The 18,544-nt window shown below is 39.4% G+C and overlaps 1 protein-coding gene across 1 annotated transcript in view; it reads left to right on the forward strand.

Moving 5' to 3' along the window:
- The window catches only part of CHPT1 (choline phosphotransferase 1), a 35,674-nt gene that overhangs the window by 6,643 nt on the left and 10,487 nt on the right, over positions 1–18,544 (forward strand). The window contains exons 2-4 of the mRNA XM_001373239.4: positions 8,185–8,332; positions 12,942–13,083; positions 16,935–17,019. Of these exons, the coding sequence (XP_001373276.2) occupies positions 8,185–8,332; positions 12,942–13,083; positions 16,935–17,019 (375 nt within the window). The remainder of the gene's footprint in view (positions 1–8,184; positions 8,333–12,941; positions 13,084–16,934; positions 17,020–18,544) is intronic.

Here is an 18,544-nt window from a genome sequence, read left to right on the forward strand (position 1 = left end):
TTCCCTCAGTTTCCAATTTTTTTGCACCACAAAGAGCACAGCTGTATTTTTGTACAAACATTTTTTAAATCTCTTTGGGATACACACTCAGTAATAGTATGGCTGGACCAAAGGGCATGAACTCTTTTAAAGCCCTTTGGGCATAGTTCCAAATTGCCTTCCAGAATGGTTGGATCAGTTCACGACTCTGCCAGCAATGCATTAGTGTCCCAATTTTGCCACATCCCATTCAAATTTATTATTTTCTTTTACTATTATATTGACCAACACAAATAAGGTTTTGAGCAGGACCTGCAGGCACCCCATTTTCTCTGCCCATCAGTCATTAGAGCAGTGCCTCCTGCTCTTTTGCTTCTGTCTTTCAGCTGCCCCCAAATTTGCATTCACATACAGACACACCACACATACTCACCCATTTACACGTGATATGGGAGCAGGGAGCCACTGCCCAATAAATATTTGCTGTTTGAGTGAGACAGGCTTCCAAATTCTATTATCCACATATAAATCCCACATGTTGGGTCCTGGATAAGTCCTGGCTTGGCCCTGCCTGAAAAATAACAGCTGGCTGCTTTCAAAGTGGCCTCCTTTAGTGGCCTAGTAGTACCGGATCTTAAACTGTACTATAAAGCAGTGGTCATCAAAACAATATGGTACTGGTTAAGAGACAGAAGAGAGGATCCGTGGAATAGTCTTGGGGGTAAGTAACCCCAGCAAGAAAGGTTATAATAAACCCAAAGAGCCCAGCTTTTAGGACAAGAACTCACTATTTGACAAAAACTGTGGGGAAAATTGGAAAACAGTATGAGAGTGGGTTTAGATCAACATCCCACACCCTACACCAAGATAAATTCAGAATGAGTGAATGACTTGAATAAAAAGAAGGAAACTATAAGTAAATTATGTGAACACAGAATAGTATACTTGTCAGATCTTTGGGAAAGGAAAGATTTTAAGACCAAGCAAGAGTTGGAAAAAATTACAAATTGTAAAATAAATAATTTTGATTACATTAAATTAAAAAGGGTTTGTACAAACAAAACCAATGCAATCAAAATTAGAAGGGAAGCAACAAATTGGGGGAAAATCTTTATAACAAAAAACTGACAAAGGTATAATTACTCAAATATATAAGGAGATAAATAAATTATACAAAAAAATCAAGCCATTCCCCAATTAATAAATGGGCAAGGGACATGAATAGGCAATTTTCAGATAAAGAAATCAAAACTATTAATAAGCACTTGAAGTGGCCTCCTGTAAGGGGACCAGTTAAATATCATAACATACTAAAGTTCTATCATCATCAAAGTTAATGACCATGATAAGTTCATTTTTTAATTTTTTGAAATTTAATTTGTTTGTTACATTTAAATACTCGGTTCCTCCCTTCCGTCCCCTTCCTGAATTAGAGAAGGTATCATTTGACAAAAAGATAAATTAATGTATAACACTACATCTTGCTTATCCCTACTTATCAGTTCTTTCTCTGGAAGTGGACATACATAAGTCATTCTTCAAGCAGTATCTCTGCTCCGGTTTGCTGTATATAATGTTCTCTTGATTCTGCTTGTTTCATTCTTCATAATTCCATGTAAGCCTTTCTGTGTTTTTCTAAAATTTAAACTGTTTGTAACTTTTATGGCACAGCAGTGTTCCATCACTATCATCACAAATGTTTTAAAATATTAATAATTTGATATTTGTTTTCCTTGGTATTAAAGTCAGAAAGACATAGGTTCAAATCTCAACTCATACATGAGCTATGTGACTGATGCTAACTAACATCTTGAAAGCTTCATCTGTAAAATAAAGATTATAAAACCTCATGGGGGACAGCTAGATGGCACAGATAGAGCAGCACCAGGCCTGGAGTCAGGAGGACCTGGGTTCAAATTTGGCCTCAGATAATTCCTAGCTGTGTGATCTCAGGCAAGTCACTTAACCCCAATTGCCTAGCCTCTACTGCTCTTCTGTCTTAGAACCAATACTTGCTATCAATTCTAAGGTGGAAGATAAGGATTTTTTTAAAGTGATGGAGAAAATGTTAATAATTCAGAATAAATTTTAAAATATGTCCCAAGGGGCATCTAGGAAGCACAGTGGATAGAGTGCCAGGCCTGGAGGCAGGAGAACCTGGGTTCAAATCTAGTCTCAGACTAGCTGTGTAATCTGGGCAATTCACTTAAAACTCATTGCCCAGTCCTTCTTGCTCTTCTGTATTAGAACTGATACTATTGATTCTACCATAGAAGGTAAAGCGTTTAAAAAAAAATATGTCTCGGGTACATTTATTTGGAGAAGCAGTTGATAAACATTTACCAGCACTTCCCAGATATCTTCCAGATATTCCTGAGCTAGCTTATCTTCTTCTATAGGCTCGATGGCAGTTTGTCAAAGTCAGGAAAGTGCCTCAGCCAAGTCCAATCAATAAGCACTAAGCATGTGCTCGTGGTGGGAATTGCTACACTGTGTCTTTGGTCAGTTGTGAAATGGCAAAGATGTGACAGTCCATGGCAAGGGTCAGAGGAGATCTTGTAGGCATTATTTTATATTAAATAGATTACATTATATCATTTCAATATATGTATTACATTATATCATTATTATGATTAAATATATTACATTATATCAAATGCAAAAAAAAATGTTATATTGAATGCATTCATTTGTGTTACCTCACATCATTATTGAATTCCTACAGGCAAATATGCTCTATTTACAATTTCTATCTTAGATTGCCAGACCAGCATTCTGACCCCAAACTTAACCTTTCTCTTCCCCTCCCCAAATTCGCTGACTCCTGTAAAGTTTTGGGGGTGCCCAATGAAGTGGTGCTGCTCCTTTCTTAGAAGTGACAGAAGAGGTTTCAGTTAGTCAACAAGCATTTGTTAAGCATTTGCTATGTGCCAGCCACTGTGCTAATTAATGGGGATACGAGGAAAGGCAAAAATCAAGGGGAGCATTTGCCTTCAAGGAGCTCACCTTCTACTAGGAAGAGACCACATGCAAAAAATCGTTCATTGAGAAGGATGCCATGAGGTGAGGAGAGGGAGAGTCTTCCAGATTCAGGGAATGAGAAGGATTTCTTTTGGTACTAATGATCACTAACTCTTTGATCTATCTAATAATGGTCATTGTGGGGGGGTGTTTTTGTGTGTCTGTGATTTGGATACTTGTCTTCTGGAAATTACCAGAAACTTTACCCCCTCCCCCCAGCTCTGGCGGGCAGCCTTTGGCTTGTTAGAGTGGCCATGGATGACTAACTTTTGAGATGTTCCTGAGTGGGCGACTTTACCAGCTGGTGTTACACTCCCCTCACTCATGTACTTTGCGTTTCCAATAATAGCTGGGCTGTGCAAACAGCTGTTGGGGAGGATAAGGACTGAGCAAAGCCTCCAGAATGGGCATTGAGTGCAGGTCATTCTGCAGGAACAGTGAGAAGGGGGGATGAAATTGAAATGATTTGACTATGATCTGTGTTCCAGAGGATGGAACACTTTTAAGAATAAGACCATGCATTTTACATAAGTATGATTTTGTTCAGCTCTTCCTCTGAAATAAAGCAAATGAATCTATTTTCAAAGTCTAACATAGATCAAATTAATGACTATTTTACACTTGCTACAAAATTCTCAAATCTTTCTTCCAGTTTTGTTAGAGTTGTGGGGATTCCTCAAAACTCCACATCCTGCATGCATGCACACACACACACACACATATTATATTTAAACTGTTACCTTCCATTTTAATATCAACACAGCATATTGATTCCAAGGTAATAGAGCATGGGTTGGGTAATGGGTTAAGTGACTTATCCAGGGTCACACAGCTAGGAAGTACCTGAGATCAGATTCTGTGCTAATCTTGCTCAGTTTTTAAGACTTCTCTAAGCTTTTATCAGCCAGGCTTTAAAAAAAAATTGATCTAATGATCTAATCTAATCTTAAACAACTCTTTAAAAAGCATTAATCTAAATCACATATTGAGGTTGAGACATCCCAAAATCATTTTGTATATTCAGATTGCTTATATTTTTTGAGAGATTTGTTTTTGTTTCCTACTAAAAACAAAATCATTAAAGAAAATCATTTTTGTTGTATATCAATAAGAGTTTATGAATCCCAATGAAAAGTTATGAATTCATTTATTTATATTATCCTAAATTTTAAAAGCACTAATGAAATTCTTGTTTTCCATATGAAAGTTAGAGCATAGTTTCTCTTAATAAATTCCCAATTAAACAATACTCAACCAAAAACCTTTTTTTCTGATTAGTCTGGTTTTGAGAATGATCATACATGCTATATCATGCTTTAATTTTATTATTTATTATTTTATATATTATAAATATACATTATATACTTTATGTATAATAAATATAAAATATATTCATATTTTTCAAAGAGTTAAAATGAAGTCATATGCACATAACATAATCTTCAAAAATTTTTAAAGTTATTTTGGAATCTTGTAATACAATACTGTGAGAAATTCTGGTTATTGGAGCTCTGAGAGTTTTGATTCATCTGATTTGAGATGAATTAGTTCATGAAATGGCCCAAGGCACTTCCAGCAAGGCCCCCTTAATATTTCATAGCCCACCTTTAATAAACTATGCCATCACAAATTGTGAAAAAATCTTCATAACAAAAACCTCCGACAAAGGTCTAATTACTCAAATGTATAAAGAGCTAAACCAATTGTACACAAAATCAAGCCATTCTCCAATTGATAAATGGGCAAGGGACATGAACAGGCAGTTTTCAGATAAAGAAATCAAAACAATTAATAATCACATGGGAAAAGTGTTCTAAATCTCTTATAATCAGACTGATGCAAATCAAAACTCTGAGGTATCACCTCACACCTAGCAGATTGGCTAACATGACAGCAAAGGAAAGTAATAAATGCTGGAGGGGATGTGGCAAAGTTGGGACATTAATGCATTGCTGGTGGAGTTGTGAATTGATCCAACAATTCTGGAGGGCAATTTGGAACTATGCCCAAAGGGCACTAAAAGACTGTCTGCTCTTTGATCCAGCCATGGCACTGCTGGGTTTGTACCCCAAAGAGATAATAGGGGAAAAAAAACATGTACAAAAATATTCATAGCTGCGCTCTTTGTGGTGGCAAAAAATTGGAAAACAAGGGGATGCCCTTCAACTGGGGAATGGCTGAACAAATTGTGGTAACTGTTGGTGATGGAATACTATTGTGCTGTAAGAAATTATGAACTGGAGGGATTCCATGTGAACTGGAACGACCTTCAGGAATTGATGCAGAGCAAAAGGAGCAGAACCAGGAGAATATTGTACACAGAAACTGATACACTGTGGTACAATCAAATGTAATGGACTTCTCCATTAGTGGCAATGCAGTGATCCTGAACTACTTGGAGGGACTTAGGAGAAAGAACACTAACCACATCCAGAGGAAAAATAGTGGGAGCAGAAACACTGAAGAAAAACAACTGCTTGATTACATTGATCGAGGGGGATATGGCTGAGGATATAGTCTCTAAATGATCATCCTAGTGCAAACACCAACAACATGGAAATAGGTTCTGATCAAGGACACATGTAAAACCCAGTGGAATTGCTATGGGAAGGGGTGAGGGAGGGAGGGAAAGAATATGGTTCTTTTAACCAAGGAATAATGTTCTAAATTGACTAAATAAAAATGTCAAAAAATAAACAAATAAAATATGCCATCACTATAATCATCTATTCTCACCACAGTGGATAGCATCAACTTGCCAGAACTTGCCATGTTCTCTAGGGAACCCTTGGACCAGAGGCCATGGGTTAAATTTCATTTTAATCCTTTGAAAAGTAATAATGTAGGTACCATATATAATAGCATATATAAGCAGTGGGGAGCACTAGTTGTTTTTGAGCCATTTATGTTATATAAAATTTGTATGAGGTTTAAAACGAAGAGACTTGATTCCCCTGCCCATTTCATTTCTTACATTTGGCAGCACAAGCATCTCCAAATACTAGAGAATGGGTGAATTGTACAAACTTATATGCCTAAAAATTATTCCCTAGAGGGAGAGAGACAGAGATAGAGGAGGGAGGTAGGGAGAGAGAAGGAAGAGAGAAAGGGAGAGGAGAGTGATAGGAGAGGTGCTTCCAGACTGTGGTGATGAGGTGGTAGAAGAACTCCTTCAAGAATTTCCCAGCTTCCCCTTAGGTGTAAGAAGAGCCCTATCTCTGTTGAAGATGATGTTCCATTTAGGGAGTGGGGAGTAGAGGAAAGGGGTCCAGGATTACCTACTCTTCCAGATTTATACTTCAGCTTGGAAATTGGCTGAGGGGAAAATATAAGAGTATGGGACATTGGTATGTCCTCATTCATTTAAGATGAGCTAATAACAAGGAGTAGCAGAGGCTCTTCTTCTTGCTTCCATGTGGGGACCTTTTGGACCCAGATGGGCATTTATCTGTGAAAGGATTATTGGGAAAAGAGGGAATTTTAAGTATTAATTTAATTTTAGGTTGTTTTGAAGCAAAGAAAGCCCCACACTGTTAATACTTAGAGGATACTAGCTAACTCTTGTGGTCATGATTCTTCCCCTTTAATTCAGGGAATGACCTTGTTCATTTCGTCAAGTGGGAATCAAAAGTATGTCTTTTCTCCACAGGATTCTATATTGGAATGCTAATGCAGAAGCTAGAAAAGAGAAATAAATTCCAATATACAAAGATCCCAGGAAGGGGGGAGAAAGGCCTGATTCATTGATATAGCTTTGTGTGCCTGCATGTATATGTGTATCTATCGAGAGAGACACAAATATGTTTTTTGAAAACAATATCAATTCACTTCTATTCCATAGAAATTGCAATTACAAAATTCTAAGAAGCAAACCTATAAAGAAAGATCATAGAAACCACAAAGTGATACCACCATTGAATCATGAAAGTCAGAATTTTTAATGGGCTGCCCACCTCTCCAACTCTGTGAATAATCCCTAAGGCATAGATGCTTAGAAGTGTTTTATTAATATTATTTTGCATGTTTCCCAAATTCATGGAAGAAAGCAGGCTGAGGAGAGCTGAAAGCAAACTGAGGAGAGCTAAGACATTTAATGATAAAATAGGGGGTCTGAAAGGCTCTCATTAGGCTAAAATAATGGGTAAATTCTTGGGTAAGCTTCCTGTCCTGCAGGATTGCAATGGTTCTTGGATCTCAGGTAGATATGGTACCCCCTTCAGTGTTACAGGGAACAAGCCATCCATGCCACCCATCTTGTCTTTTCTTGCCCAGGTGACCTCTAGTAAATCTGCCAACTGAAGAACTACCTGCTTTGGGGGAGTGGGGAAGGCTTTCATGCCTTCTCTTGATGTTTCATGGAGACTAGTGAAGCCTATGGGCTGACTGTCAGTTCACCAACTCATCTTTTGTTTTCTGGTCATGGAATGGCCATGACCAAAGAATTGGTAAAAAGTCCAACCCTCCAGTGATGAGCTTTTTCTGTCTGGATCCAGGCTGGGTCTTAGAACTGCAGATACTACACTTTGCTATTGCTGGACTGATAAGCTGAAATTTAATAGAGGTGAACACAAACCCCTCCATTATTGGGGAAGGAAAATGGAAAATTCATCTGAAAAAGATAAATGGGAAGTTGTTTGTTTTGGGCAGGGTGACCGATGTCCTGGGAGGGATAATGCAGAAACTGAGGGAATGTATAAACACAAGCCAGCTCCAGGGCCCCCTTCTGACTTGGAGATTGACCTTCAGAAAGCACACAATTGACAAGCTAACATCAGCATGGAAAAGAATGTCAAGCCAGTGGCAGAGGAGCTCCCCAGGAAAGAATGACAAGAGTGTGGTAATGGAAAACATGCCCATTTATTTTTTAAAACCATCTTTCCATAGTTTCCATCTTAGAATCAATTGAGTCTAAAGCAGAAGGGCAGTAAGGGCTAGGCAATGGGGTTTAAGTGACTTGCCCAAGGTCACACAGCTAGAAAGTATCTGAGGCCAGATTTGAACGCAGGACCTCCTGTCTCTTAGCTGCCCTTGCGAATTGATTATTAAACTTAATTGTCATATGGAACTACAATAGGAAAACAAAACAAAGGAAAAGGTATACTTTGGCTACATAGAATTTGAATTGCTTTTGATCAGAAGCTATTTAGTTGAAATTAATGGTCTTCATTTATACTATGTTTCTAGGCACCATCTTGGGTATTCCTAATATGTGGCCTGGGCCTCTTTTCTTATCAATCACTGGATGCTATTGACGGGAAACATGCCAGAAGAACAAACACCTCTTCTCCTTTAGGAGAACTTTTCGACCATGGTTGCGACTGTATTTCCACAGGTAAATTAAAAGAATTTTCAATTCCATTTTTGAGCATTAAGATCTTGGAGGCTACCACAGATCTTAGTGGTTTATATGTTGCCATTTTCTGTTTTTTTTTAAAGAGCTAAAAGTTTTCAGAGCAGTGTTAGCACAGCATACATAAGAAATATTGATGGGCTGCACTGCACTGCACTGTGGGGTTGGGGTGTCTTCATCTATATCTAATAGGAGCTTTGGGGGTGAAAACTCCCTTTGCAAATGCTGATTGGCTCCATGACAGGCTTGTAGAGCTACCCTGGGGACATGGAGTGATTCAGGAACTTATCCAGAGTAACTGAGCATGTCAGAGGTCAGATTTGGACTGTGCCACAATGTACCTGAACTTTATACCATGGAAATATCCCCCCCCCCAAATATATATATATATATATATATATGTATATGTATATATATATATACATATATGTATATATCTTAGAATTGATACTGTAGTGAGGAAAGAAATGGTTTTCAAACAGGTACAAACCTACCATCCAGAATATCTACCTTATTTCAATACTATGTATGGGTTCCAAGGCAGAAGAGTGGTAAGGGCTAGGCAAGGGGGGTTAAGTGATTTGCCCAGGGTCTCACAGCTGGGAAGTGTCTGAGGCCAGATTTGAACCCAGGCAGGACATTCCATCTCCAAGCAAATCCTATTAATATTAAGCATCTGCTATACATTGAATAGTTGAGATGTGCAAAAAACCCAAAGTTTACATAATTATGTCTTCTTTCTAGAAATTAAATCTATTTTCTCATTCTTTTATACTTATCATAATTTTAGGATATGTGTGATGTTCACTCTTCAGTTGGTGAATGGTTTGTTTATAAAATCACTTATACATAAGTCAAGTGAGCTTTTATTTTTGTCAACTTTATAGAGAATCCTTTTGAAAACCATTCTGTTGGTCATGTCAGTGATTACTGACTAATTTACCTGTTGGGAAAATTCAGAAAGATTTTAAAAATACTGTGTTTGGGGCAACGAGTTGGCTTAATGGATAGAGAGTCAGGGCTGGAGACAGGTGTTCCTGGTTTCAAATCTGGCCTCAGATATTTCCTAGCTGCATGATACTTCCTGGCCAAGTCACTTAACCCCCATTGCCTATCCCCTGCTGCTCTTCTGCCTTGGAACCAATACTTAGAATCAATTCTAAGACAGAAGGTAAGGGTTTAAAAATAGATAAATAAATAAAATTAAATACTGGACTTTCCTAATGTGAAGATATACCTATCATCTGTTCCAAATAAGTGAGTGAATTTCTGGCAAAATGAAAAGTTATAAAACACTCCAGCAGAGGGGAAAGAACCCCAGATAAAATAAGAACACCATATACACCACTCTCTTCTTCAGAGCAGCATCAGAAAACTAGAAGTCTAGGGCCTTCTGGTAGGAGGCTCAGAGCTGGTAAGATCTCAGGTCCTGGGTTTGATGCTTCAGGAGTAAATGAAACAAACTCCCAGGAGATGATGTCAAGGAGAACAAGATGAGGCAGAGACACCTGGGCCATGGGCATCTTGGTGGTCCTTAAAGTCTTGACACCACCCCCATTTCAATATCCATTTGAGGCCCATCTGAGCCATAATGAGGACAAAGTTAACTTGTAGTATGTGACTGTTGGTGACACAACAGGGATGAAACAATTCATGGTAGGTGACTGCACGAAGAGATGGGCCAACACCATCATGAACAATGGGTCACCATGGAAGGGATGCATAGGCAAGGGATTAAGGCAGAAGTAGGCCTGGTTCTTCATCCAGCTCCTGGAAAGTACAACCTCATCCAGGCACCAAAGTCCCAATTTAGGGAATCAAAGACCAAAGACATTAGAAGACAGAAGAAAATTCCAGATACTGTAAAGAACTCCTGTGAGTCAAGACAAATTCAGAAAAGATTATCTTTACAGTGAGAATAAATGGAGCCTCAGCAAAAAAGAGCAGCCACGTCCAAAGCAGCTCTGAGGGGCTACAAGAAATGAAATGAGAATATCCAGGAAAAAGAACACACTGCTTAGAATGGAAAGGGAAACTCTTGCCCAAAGAGTAGGTATATCTTGAAAAATAAAATGGAGCTAACATAACTCAGATGATTCAACAACAAAATAATACAACAAAGTTAGGGACCGAAAAAATTAGAGGAACATGGGAAGTGAGTCACAATTGTAGAAAACAATTGACCTGGAAAACAGGATGGAAAGATAGAAATAGAATCAATTTCCCCCCAAAATAGGACCAGACCAAAAAAATGTATGTGCCATATTTCAAGAAATCACAAAAGAAAATGACCCACAGTGATAAAATCTAGGGAGATAATGGAATGCAAATGGGAAAAAATCACTGGTCAACTCCTGAAAAAAACTACTTAACAAATATTATAGCCAAAATCTAAACTTTTCAAGTCAGAGAAAAATCAACAAAGAAAGAGTTTAAGGACTGAGAGTCACAGTCAAGATCACATAAGATTGTGCTATTATCCCAATAAGAGAAAAGACAATTGCAATATGATAGGGGGGAAAAGGGCTTACAACAAAGAATAACTTCATACAGAGTTGAGTACAATTTGTGTGGGATTGGGGTTGACTTTTAATGGAATAGAGAATTTTGGAATAAGTGTAATGAAAAGATAGAATCTTATAAAGATAAACATGAAAGAAATGAAACCTTGAAAGGTAAACACATTTGAGGTCTTGGAAGGGGCTAAATGATGATGATCAAGTGATTTCAGTTGTCCCTTCTGCCTTTTCCTTTACTTGATTTCATGTTCCTCCCACATCCCTACAATAATGTCTACTCTTAATTTAAAAACCCTTGGGGACTCTGGAAAGGTGTGCCATTTTTTTGTGATTCTGTGTGTGTGTGTGTGTTTGTGTGTGTGTGTGTGTGTGTGTGTGTGTGTGTGTGTGAGAGAGAGAGAGAGAGAGAGAGAGAGAGAAAGAGAGCTTAATTTCTATTTTTCAGACTTAGACAATTCTAACCAGAAAAAAAGTTAAGAACCTGAATATAATTTCAGAAAAGTTAAGATTTAGTAGACCTTTGGCAACTACTAAATAGAAATTAGAAGATCACACAACAAGCATTTTTAAGTCCTTACTATATTCCTGACACTGTACTAAGTGCTGGGGATACAAAAGAAAACAAAACAAAAAAATCACTCTTGCCCTTAAGAAGCTTCCTTTTAAAATTGTTTTTAGGACTGGGTTGAGAAAACTCGGCAAAATTGCTGGCTTTTGACTCTGCCATCTTGGCTACATCCCTCAAGGAACTTTCCATCTAATTCAACTTAATAGGGGAAGACACCACCCCTCCCCAAAAGGAGCTGGAAAGCAGGAGGGAAGGGATTGAGGATGAGGTGAAGGTACTGAATCCGAAGGCTTGGTATTGAAGTTTGGAAAGTCAGAAGCACAGCCAAGAAGAGAATGCAGGTTAGTGGAGGCCCCAGGAAGAATTCCACAATGGGAAGAGAGGGCTGGCATAACAGAGGGATCTTCTCAGTCAAGAAGACAGAAGGGAGAGATGAAGGATATTCTCATTCGAGGCTGAAGATGAGGCATGGCACCAAAATCCAGAAAGTAAGGAATATAGGGGAATGAAGTATCTGAATTTCTTAGCTTTGCATTTCCCACTTTGGGGTAGTAGGGTGTAAGGAAAAAAACCACCAACAATTTATAAATGCAGAAAAACAAAAATAGTAAATTCAGCCAGATCAACAAAGTGATGTCTGAAGAAATACTTCAAACTTAAATGGAGACTAAATACTAAAATACTAAAGAATTGTGGTTCAAATTCCAGTGGCTTCCTATTGTCTCTAGAATGAAACAAAATCCCTTCTGTTTAGCTTTTAAAGCCCTACACAGCTGGATCCCAGCACACCTGCCTGATTTGGCACTACCTTCACCAGTCCACCCAGGCCAGGTGGTCTTCAATCCATTCCTCACACAGTACCTTCAAGACCACCCAAGCAAAGGCTCTGAGGTGGGAGAAGAGAAGGGGAGGAACAGAGAGAAGGTAGGAAGCCACTGGAATAGATGGAGGAGGGTCATCTCCTGGCCAGATTACTCTGACAAGAGACTGGATGCAGGGAGACCAGCCTGAAGTCTGCTGCTTTCATCTGGGGCTCATGTGTGAGTGCGGAGACCAAAGAGCCTTACAAAAGGGCATGCAAGGGCAATGCATTTCTGGTCCCTAATTTAGTGAGCCATTAATTTTCACTCTTGTGTCAGCTAAGCTCCTCATATTGTTTTGTAGTTGACTTTGCATGCTATGAGCTTTTGTCCTCTTGGCATGTGTTCGAGGGAGTCCTCCTGCTGCCTGGATTGAAGACTTCAATGACTCTTCATTGGCCCCAATTGCTGCCCTGCCTTTACTGTGAGAACCACCTCCTCAATGGGCACAAAGACCTTCAGCTCTCTCTCTTTCAAGGCGAAGGTCTGGTCCATGCATGACTAAATCCAGTTGGGTTGGGTTGAACCATCCTTCCCTGAGAATAGGTGTGCTTGCTGGTTTTCCTACGAGGAGTCAGCTATGAATTTTAAAGTCAGAACTGTTGTCTGCAATATCAGAATTGTCCATCCGCTTTTTATTTCAGTATTTGTATCTCTTGGAGCTTCCATTGCTACTCGCTTAGGAACAGACCCTGAATGGCTGTTTTTCTGCTGTTTTGTCGGGATGTTTATGTTTTACTGTGCACACTGGCAAACCTATGTATCTGGAGTGCTACGGTTTGGAAGGTAAGTCAACACGTAATGCAAAAATTGTATTTGCCTTTAGCATTTGGGCAATTAACTGCCAAATCCATTATTCGTTATCATAACTAATTAAAATTGTGAACTTATTAAAGGAGTTCCATAATGTTACAACTTCATTGAAGCCATTTGTATTCATTGCCCTCCCAAGCCTTTACCAGACGTGTTAAAAAGTCACAGAATTGATGGCTGTGAATCACCTTTTTTCTCCATTTCCAGAGCATGGGGATTCTTAGCCTGGGCTGATCACATTCACACTTGTCCTTTTAGTCCTTTTAGTCATTTGGAGCACTGAATTTCACCAGAATTGGTTTTTATTGTAAACCTCTGTATTTTATTTTATGTGTATAAATGTACAATTCCAGGAAGGGGTCTCCAGGGGTCGAGGACACAGAAAAAGTGCAGATCTCCTGGGCTGGCCTGATGGGGCTGCTCACAAGCAATGCAATAGAGAACCCAAGGATATGGATCATTTTAAAAGCGACCGTTCAGTACAGGAATGCTTGTTTGATGTTCTGTGAAGTCCTAGGGATGACTCTTCTTTGGATAATGGAGGCTGGTCAGTGTGACCTAAGCTGGAAATCCCCCCTACAAAATCTTCACCAAAAGAACTCCTCTTGAGTGTCTTTCTCTTTCTGGCTTTGGCAAAGGAGAATCTTGCTCTGACTTTCTTCCTAGAGCTGTCCTCCATCCTTCCTGTCTTGCTTGTTTGTTTTTTTAATCCCTACCTTCTATCTTAGAATTGATACTTGGTACAGGCAGAAGAGCAGTAATGGCTAAGCAATAGTGGTTAATTGATTGGGCCAGGGTCACACCGCAAGGAAGTGTCTGAGGCCAGATTGAAACCCAGGATCTCCAGGCTCAGTGCTCCATCCGCTGTGCTACCCAGCTGCCCCCCATCTTAACTTTTGACTTCACTGCTTTGCATAGCTCAGGTGGGGTGACGTCTCTAATGAACTGTGTGTGCCTTCTGGGGTATGACTTAGAGACACTCTGAGCCCCTGGAGAGATGAAGGAGGGAGGGAGAAAGCTGGTCCTAAGAGCTTTGGTTAGTCATCATTCTAGCCTCCATTTCATGTAGAATTCATTCATTCAATAGGTGTTTCTTAAGCAAAGGAGCTTGGTGAGTGTCTGTTCCCATTCGGTCTACTTATAAAGTATTAAGGGGGAAATTAAAATAAATTAACAAAATATTAGGGGAATAGATATAATTTAAGAGTATACATTACTTGGGATCATCTCTCTCTGATAAGAACTGATAGGAAAGAACATAATTCATGTAACCATGGAAAAATATTCTAAACTAACTAACTAAATAAATTAATGGGGGGGGGGGGAAGCTGCTCAGGATGTCCCAAGAGGCATTTGGAGATGCTTGACAATGACAAGATCTTCTTGGACAGATGAGGGCTGGCTCTCTGCATCTGAGAAATCACCTGCCTAGAGACACTAATCAAATACAGAAGCAAGGAGGACTGCAAGGGTATAGAAGAGTGACTGTGACATCAGACTCAGTTATGTTGGTTAGTTTGGGCTAAACTACTTTTTTCTTTAACTTTTTTTTTTTGCTACAAGGGATTACTCCCTTTATAGAAAGGGAAAGAAGGGAAGAATAGATTTAGAATGAAGATGACATAAAAGCAAAGATAGCAATAAAAACCTCTTAAAGAAATAATGGTGTAAGAAATAAGAAAGAAAGAGAGAGAGAAAGAAAGAAAGAAAGAGAAATAAATAAAGAATGAATGAATGGTCTTACAGGCCACAAACTGAAAAGTGAAAAATTCCTGGTGTGATTTTTTAAACATTAAATGTGAAATATATTTAGGAATATTACTTTTTCAAATATTTTCTATTTCAAATATTCAAAAATTCCACAAGGGTGCTTAATGTGGCAGGTTTAGCATTTTTGCCATTTACCATTTTCAAAACATAACTATATTAAGTGTTTAGATTTTTAATTTTGTTGTTTTTTTAGTCATGTCTGAGTGACTCTCTGTGACCCTATTTGGTTTTTTCTTGGCAGAAATAACTGGAATGTTTTGCCATGTCCTTTTCCAGTCCATTTTACAAATGAGGAACTGAGGCAAATAGGGTTAAGTGACTTGTCCAGGATCATACCAGCTAGTAAATGCCTGAGGTTGGATGTGAACTCAGAAAGATGAGCTTTCTTGAGGACAGACCTGGCTCTTTGTGCACTATGGCACCACATGACTGCCCTAATTTTTAATTACTAAAATATTTTTCAACATATATATTGTTTTTACATCATATATTTGGGGTAACCCATAAATCTTAGGGTGACTTTTGAGATGCTCCACTCATTCCTTCAGGCATCCGTACATATGTATTTGCATTTATGTCCATATATGTCATGTTCATAAGAAAATAAACATGTCGATGAAATTTAGTTAAAATGGGTTTTACTCTAGAGCATCCCATTGCTGGGTTAGAAGAGAATTTGCAGGTCTGGTCGCGGCAGCAGCACCAAATACTAAACATAGTTCCACTTGGACCTTGTGTAAATAATTCCATTATATCTTGTGCTTTGCCTTTTGACAGTAGTCTGTAGATTTCTGAAATGATCTGTTTGATTTTCTTATGAATAAAACAATTATTTGAAACTCTATAGAGTGTTGCTTCTGGAGTCTGTCTTCTCTCCCAACACGGACCCTGTCTCTGATGTTAGGAACAGGCTACTCTGTTCAGAACTGGGAGGGAAGGTTCTATTGACTCTTTGATGCTTCTCTCCCTTCTAGTCCCACTGAATCCCAACCCACATCCCTCCCTTCTTGAATGTCCTTCCTGCCTACCTGCCTTCTCTTCCCCCTGCTCTATAGCACACCCTCTCTGGCTCAGAAAAGCCTCTGGACTCTCCCCAGTTCTTACTGTCCCTGGACATTTTGGGCCCTCTGAGAGTCTGATACCCCCTTACCTTACCAAACCTGTCTGTGCAGCCCCCACTGTACTTGTTCTTCTACCTCCTGACCTTTGTTCACCCTCATCCCATGTCTAGAATGGGCTGCTTTGACCTTTTCAATTGCTGAATTCTGGCCCATTCTTTAAAGACAAACTGCTGAAAACTCCTTGAAGTCTTCCTTAAACCTTCCAATGTCCAACAGCCTGTGGCCTTAGACTTCACACACACTTTCTTTGCTACTCCTTGAGGCATTTAATCAGGTGAAACTTGCATCAGAGTTATGCTTGTTTTATCCCCCATCAGATCAAGTTTTAAGAGGTCCAGAGCCAGGTCTTACCTTGAACGTCTTAGGACCCCTGTGCTTAGTACTGTTATAATTAAAATTAATATATCTACCAGTTATTATTTTTCATAAAGTTTATTAATAGAAAAGATAGATAAACATAGTTTTAAATCTCTTCCTTACTCTAAGTTCTCAGACCACGTGTCTCTATTCTACCAGTGTCTTCTCTCTCCCTCACCTGTGCTCCCTCTCTGAGTTCATTCCCCAAAATCCCTAGACAAGACCTGTCCCCTTTCTTTTATTGACGTTCACAGAGGTAACTCTAGTGTGTGAAGAATGTTGATGGACAGGTCAGCAACCCAGGAGGGGGGGGGAGAGGATGAACTTCCCTCAACACAGTACCTAATATATTTGTTGAACAAATTAGCTTTGGTCCCCTGTTAATGGGAGGATAAAAGGACCAATAACTTCCTTATTGCTCTGAAGTTCTCCCCTGAATTTTACATCCAGACAGTGCCTAGTACATGCTAATGCAGCTGACCTTTATTTCTGAACCCCACAGCTATTTATTTGCATATTTGAAGTCTGTTAATTGGTGGGGGTTCCTTCCCTTCCTTTTCTCTCCCTTCTCTTTAGAGTGGATGTAACTGAAGTACAGATAGCGATCACAATTGTCTTTTTTATAACCGCAATTGGAGGAACAATGATGTGGGATTATACTGTAAGTATTCATGTCTATATGTTCAGCATTTTTGTTCAGTTTTGGTATATGTGGGGAGACATCTATTGATTTTGTTGTTGTTGTTGTAAAAGCTTGAATCATACCAAATGCACACTGCATTGATGTGTCTAAGGACCAGCAGGGAGAGATGGATCAGAAGGTTGGCCCAGGTGACTTGGGAAGCCTCCTTCTGATTCTTTAGTAACCACGGCAGAGAGGTGGAAAAAGGAGATGCTGCTGAAGGACCATTTAGCAATGAGTTCATCTACGAACACCAATGGGGCTTTTAGCCCTCTGAATGAGCTTCTTTGGCTGCAAATGGTAGTGGGCTGGTCATGGAGAAAAGGGAAAAAAAAAGAAGACAGAGGGAATGGCCCAAGTAGTCCTTGCTATCTTTAGAAGGTTAAAAGAAGCCAAAGAACATGTATTTGAGTGGATTTTTGGAAAGCTACAGCTAGGATAGGAAGCTGTAGGGGAAAGGTGGATACTGCCAGGAAGGAAGCACCCACACCAGTGAGAACGTGTTGTATTTCTTAAATGTGTTACTTGACCTTCTGTATAGTTCATATTTTTAGGGTGCCTTTCTTTTACTTTTTTTGTTTTGCTTTATTTTATTGTTTGGTCCTCCTTTGAATTAAATGAATAAACTACCAAGGGGGGAAAATCTGCCTTCTGCTTGATAAAAAAGTTATACAACATCATTCTTCCAGGTCTAAAGTTATAAATTTAACATTTGGATAAATATTTTTTCAAAAAACAGATTTAGCAATAGGTTTTACATTATTAGCAAAAAGGCACGTTGCTCTTATAGGGGAAAAAATGAAGAAATTAGGAAGTTTTCTAATTAGTCTTTGTATGCCATTTCTTGAGAACTAGTGAGTGTAAGCAATGAATAATCTGGCATTCCTTTGTGCCCCACTGCCTAATTTTCAGACTGCTCACAACCCTGTACTCTGTATAGATTCCCTTATCAGTGATGGTTTTTGCACATGTGGCTAAGTTGGGCACAGCATAATGCTATTAGAACAAGCTCAGGAGACTTCCAGGTAATCATTGCTGCAATCTAGACTCCACACGCTTCCTCTCCCTGGCACCGAATGAAATAGACTACATCAAAGGAGCATAAAAATCACCTTTGGAGGAACAGAAGGACTCCCCAGTACTCCCCAGTACCCCACAAAGGCGAAGGTACGTGGGGTTTGAACATTTCCACACTATAATAAGAAGGAGGAAAAGCTTGCACAGAAACGTGAACTGAGCTGTCCTCCCCCCCCATCTCCCCCACCAAACCAGAGTGAGCTACCGGAGTGCTCACTGGGACAGCGAGTGAGTGGGGAGCATCTCTGTCTTGGGGGGCACTCCAAGGTCCTTGGGATCTGGGGACTGCCAGGAAAAAAGTCTCAGGGCGGTTTCATGGGAGAATCCTGCGCTGAGCACAGGGGGCCCAGGGAGCCATACTTGGGGTGGTTGCGCTGAGCATATGGGCAGAGCTAAACACCAGGGGCGGACCACACGCTGATTATCT

This window comes from Monodelphis domestica, chromosome 5, assembly GCF_027887165.1.
Source record: "Monodelphis domestica isolate mMonDom1 chromosome 5, mMonDom1.pri, whole genome shotgun sequence".
Classification (NCBI taxonomy): Eukaryota; Metazoa; Chordata; class Mammalia; order Didelphimorphia; family Didelphidae; genus Monodelphis; species Monodelphis domestica.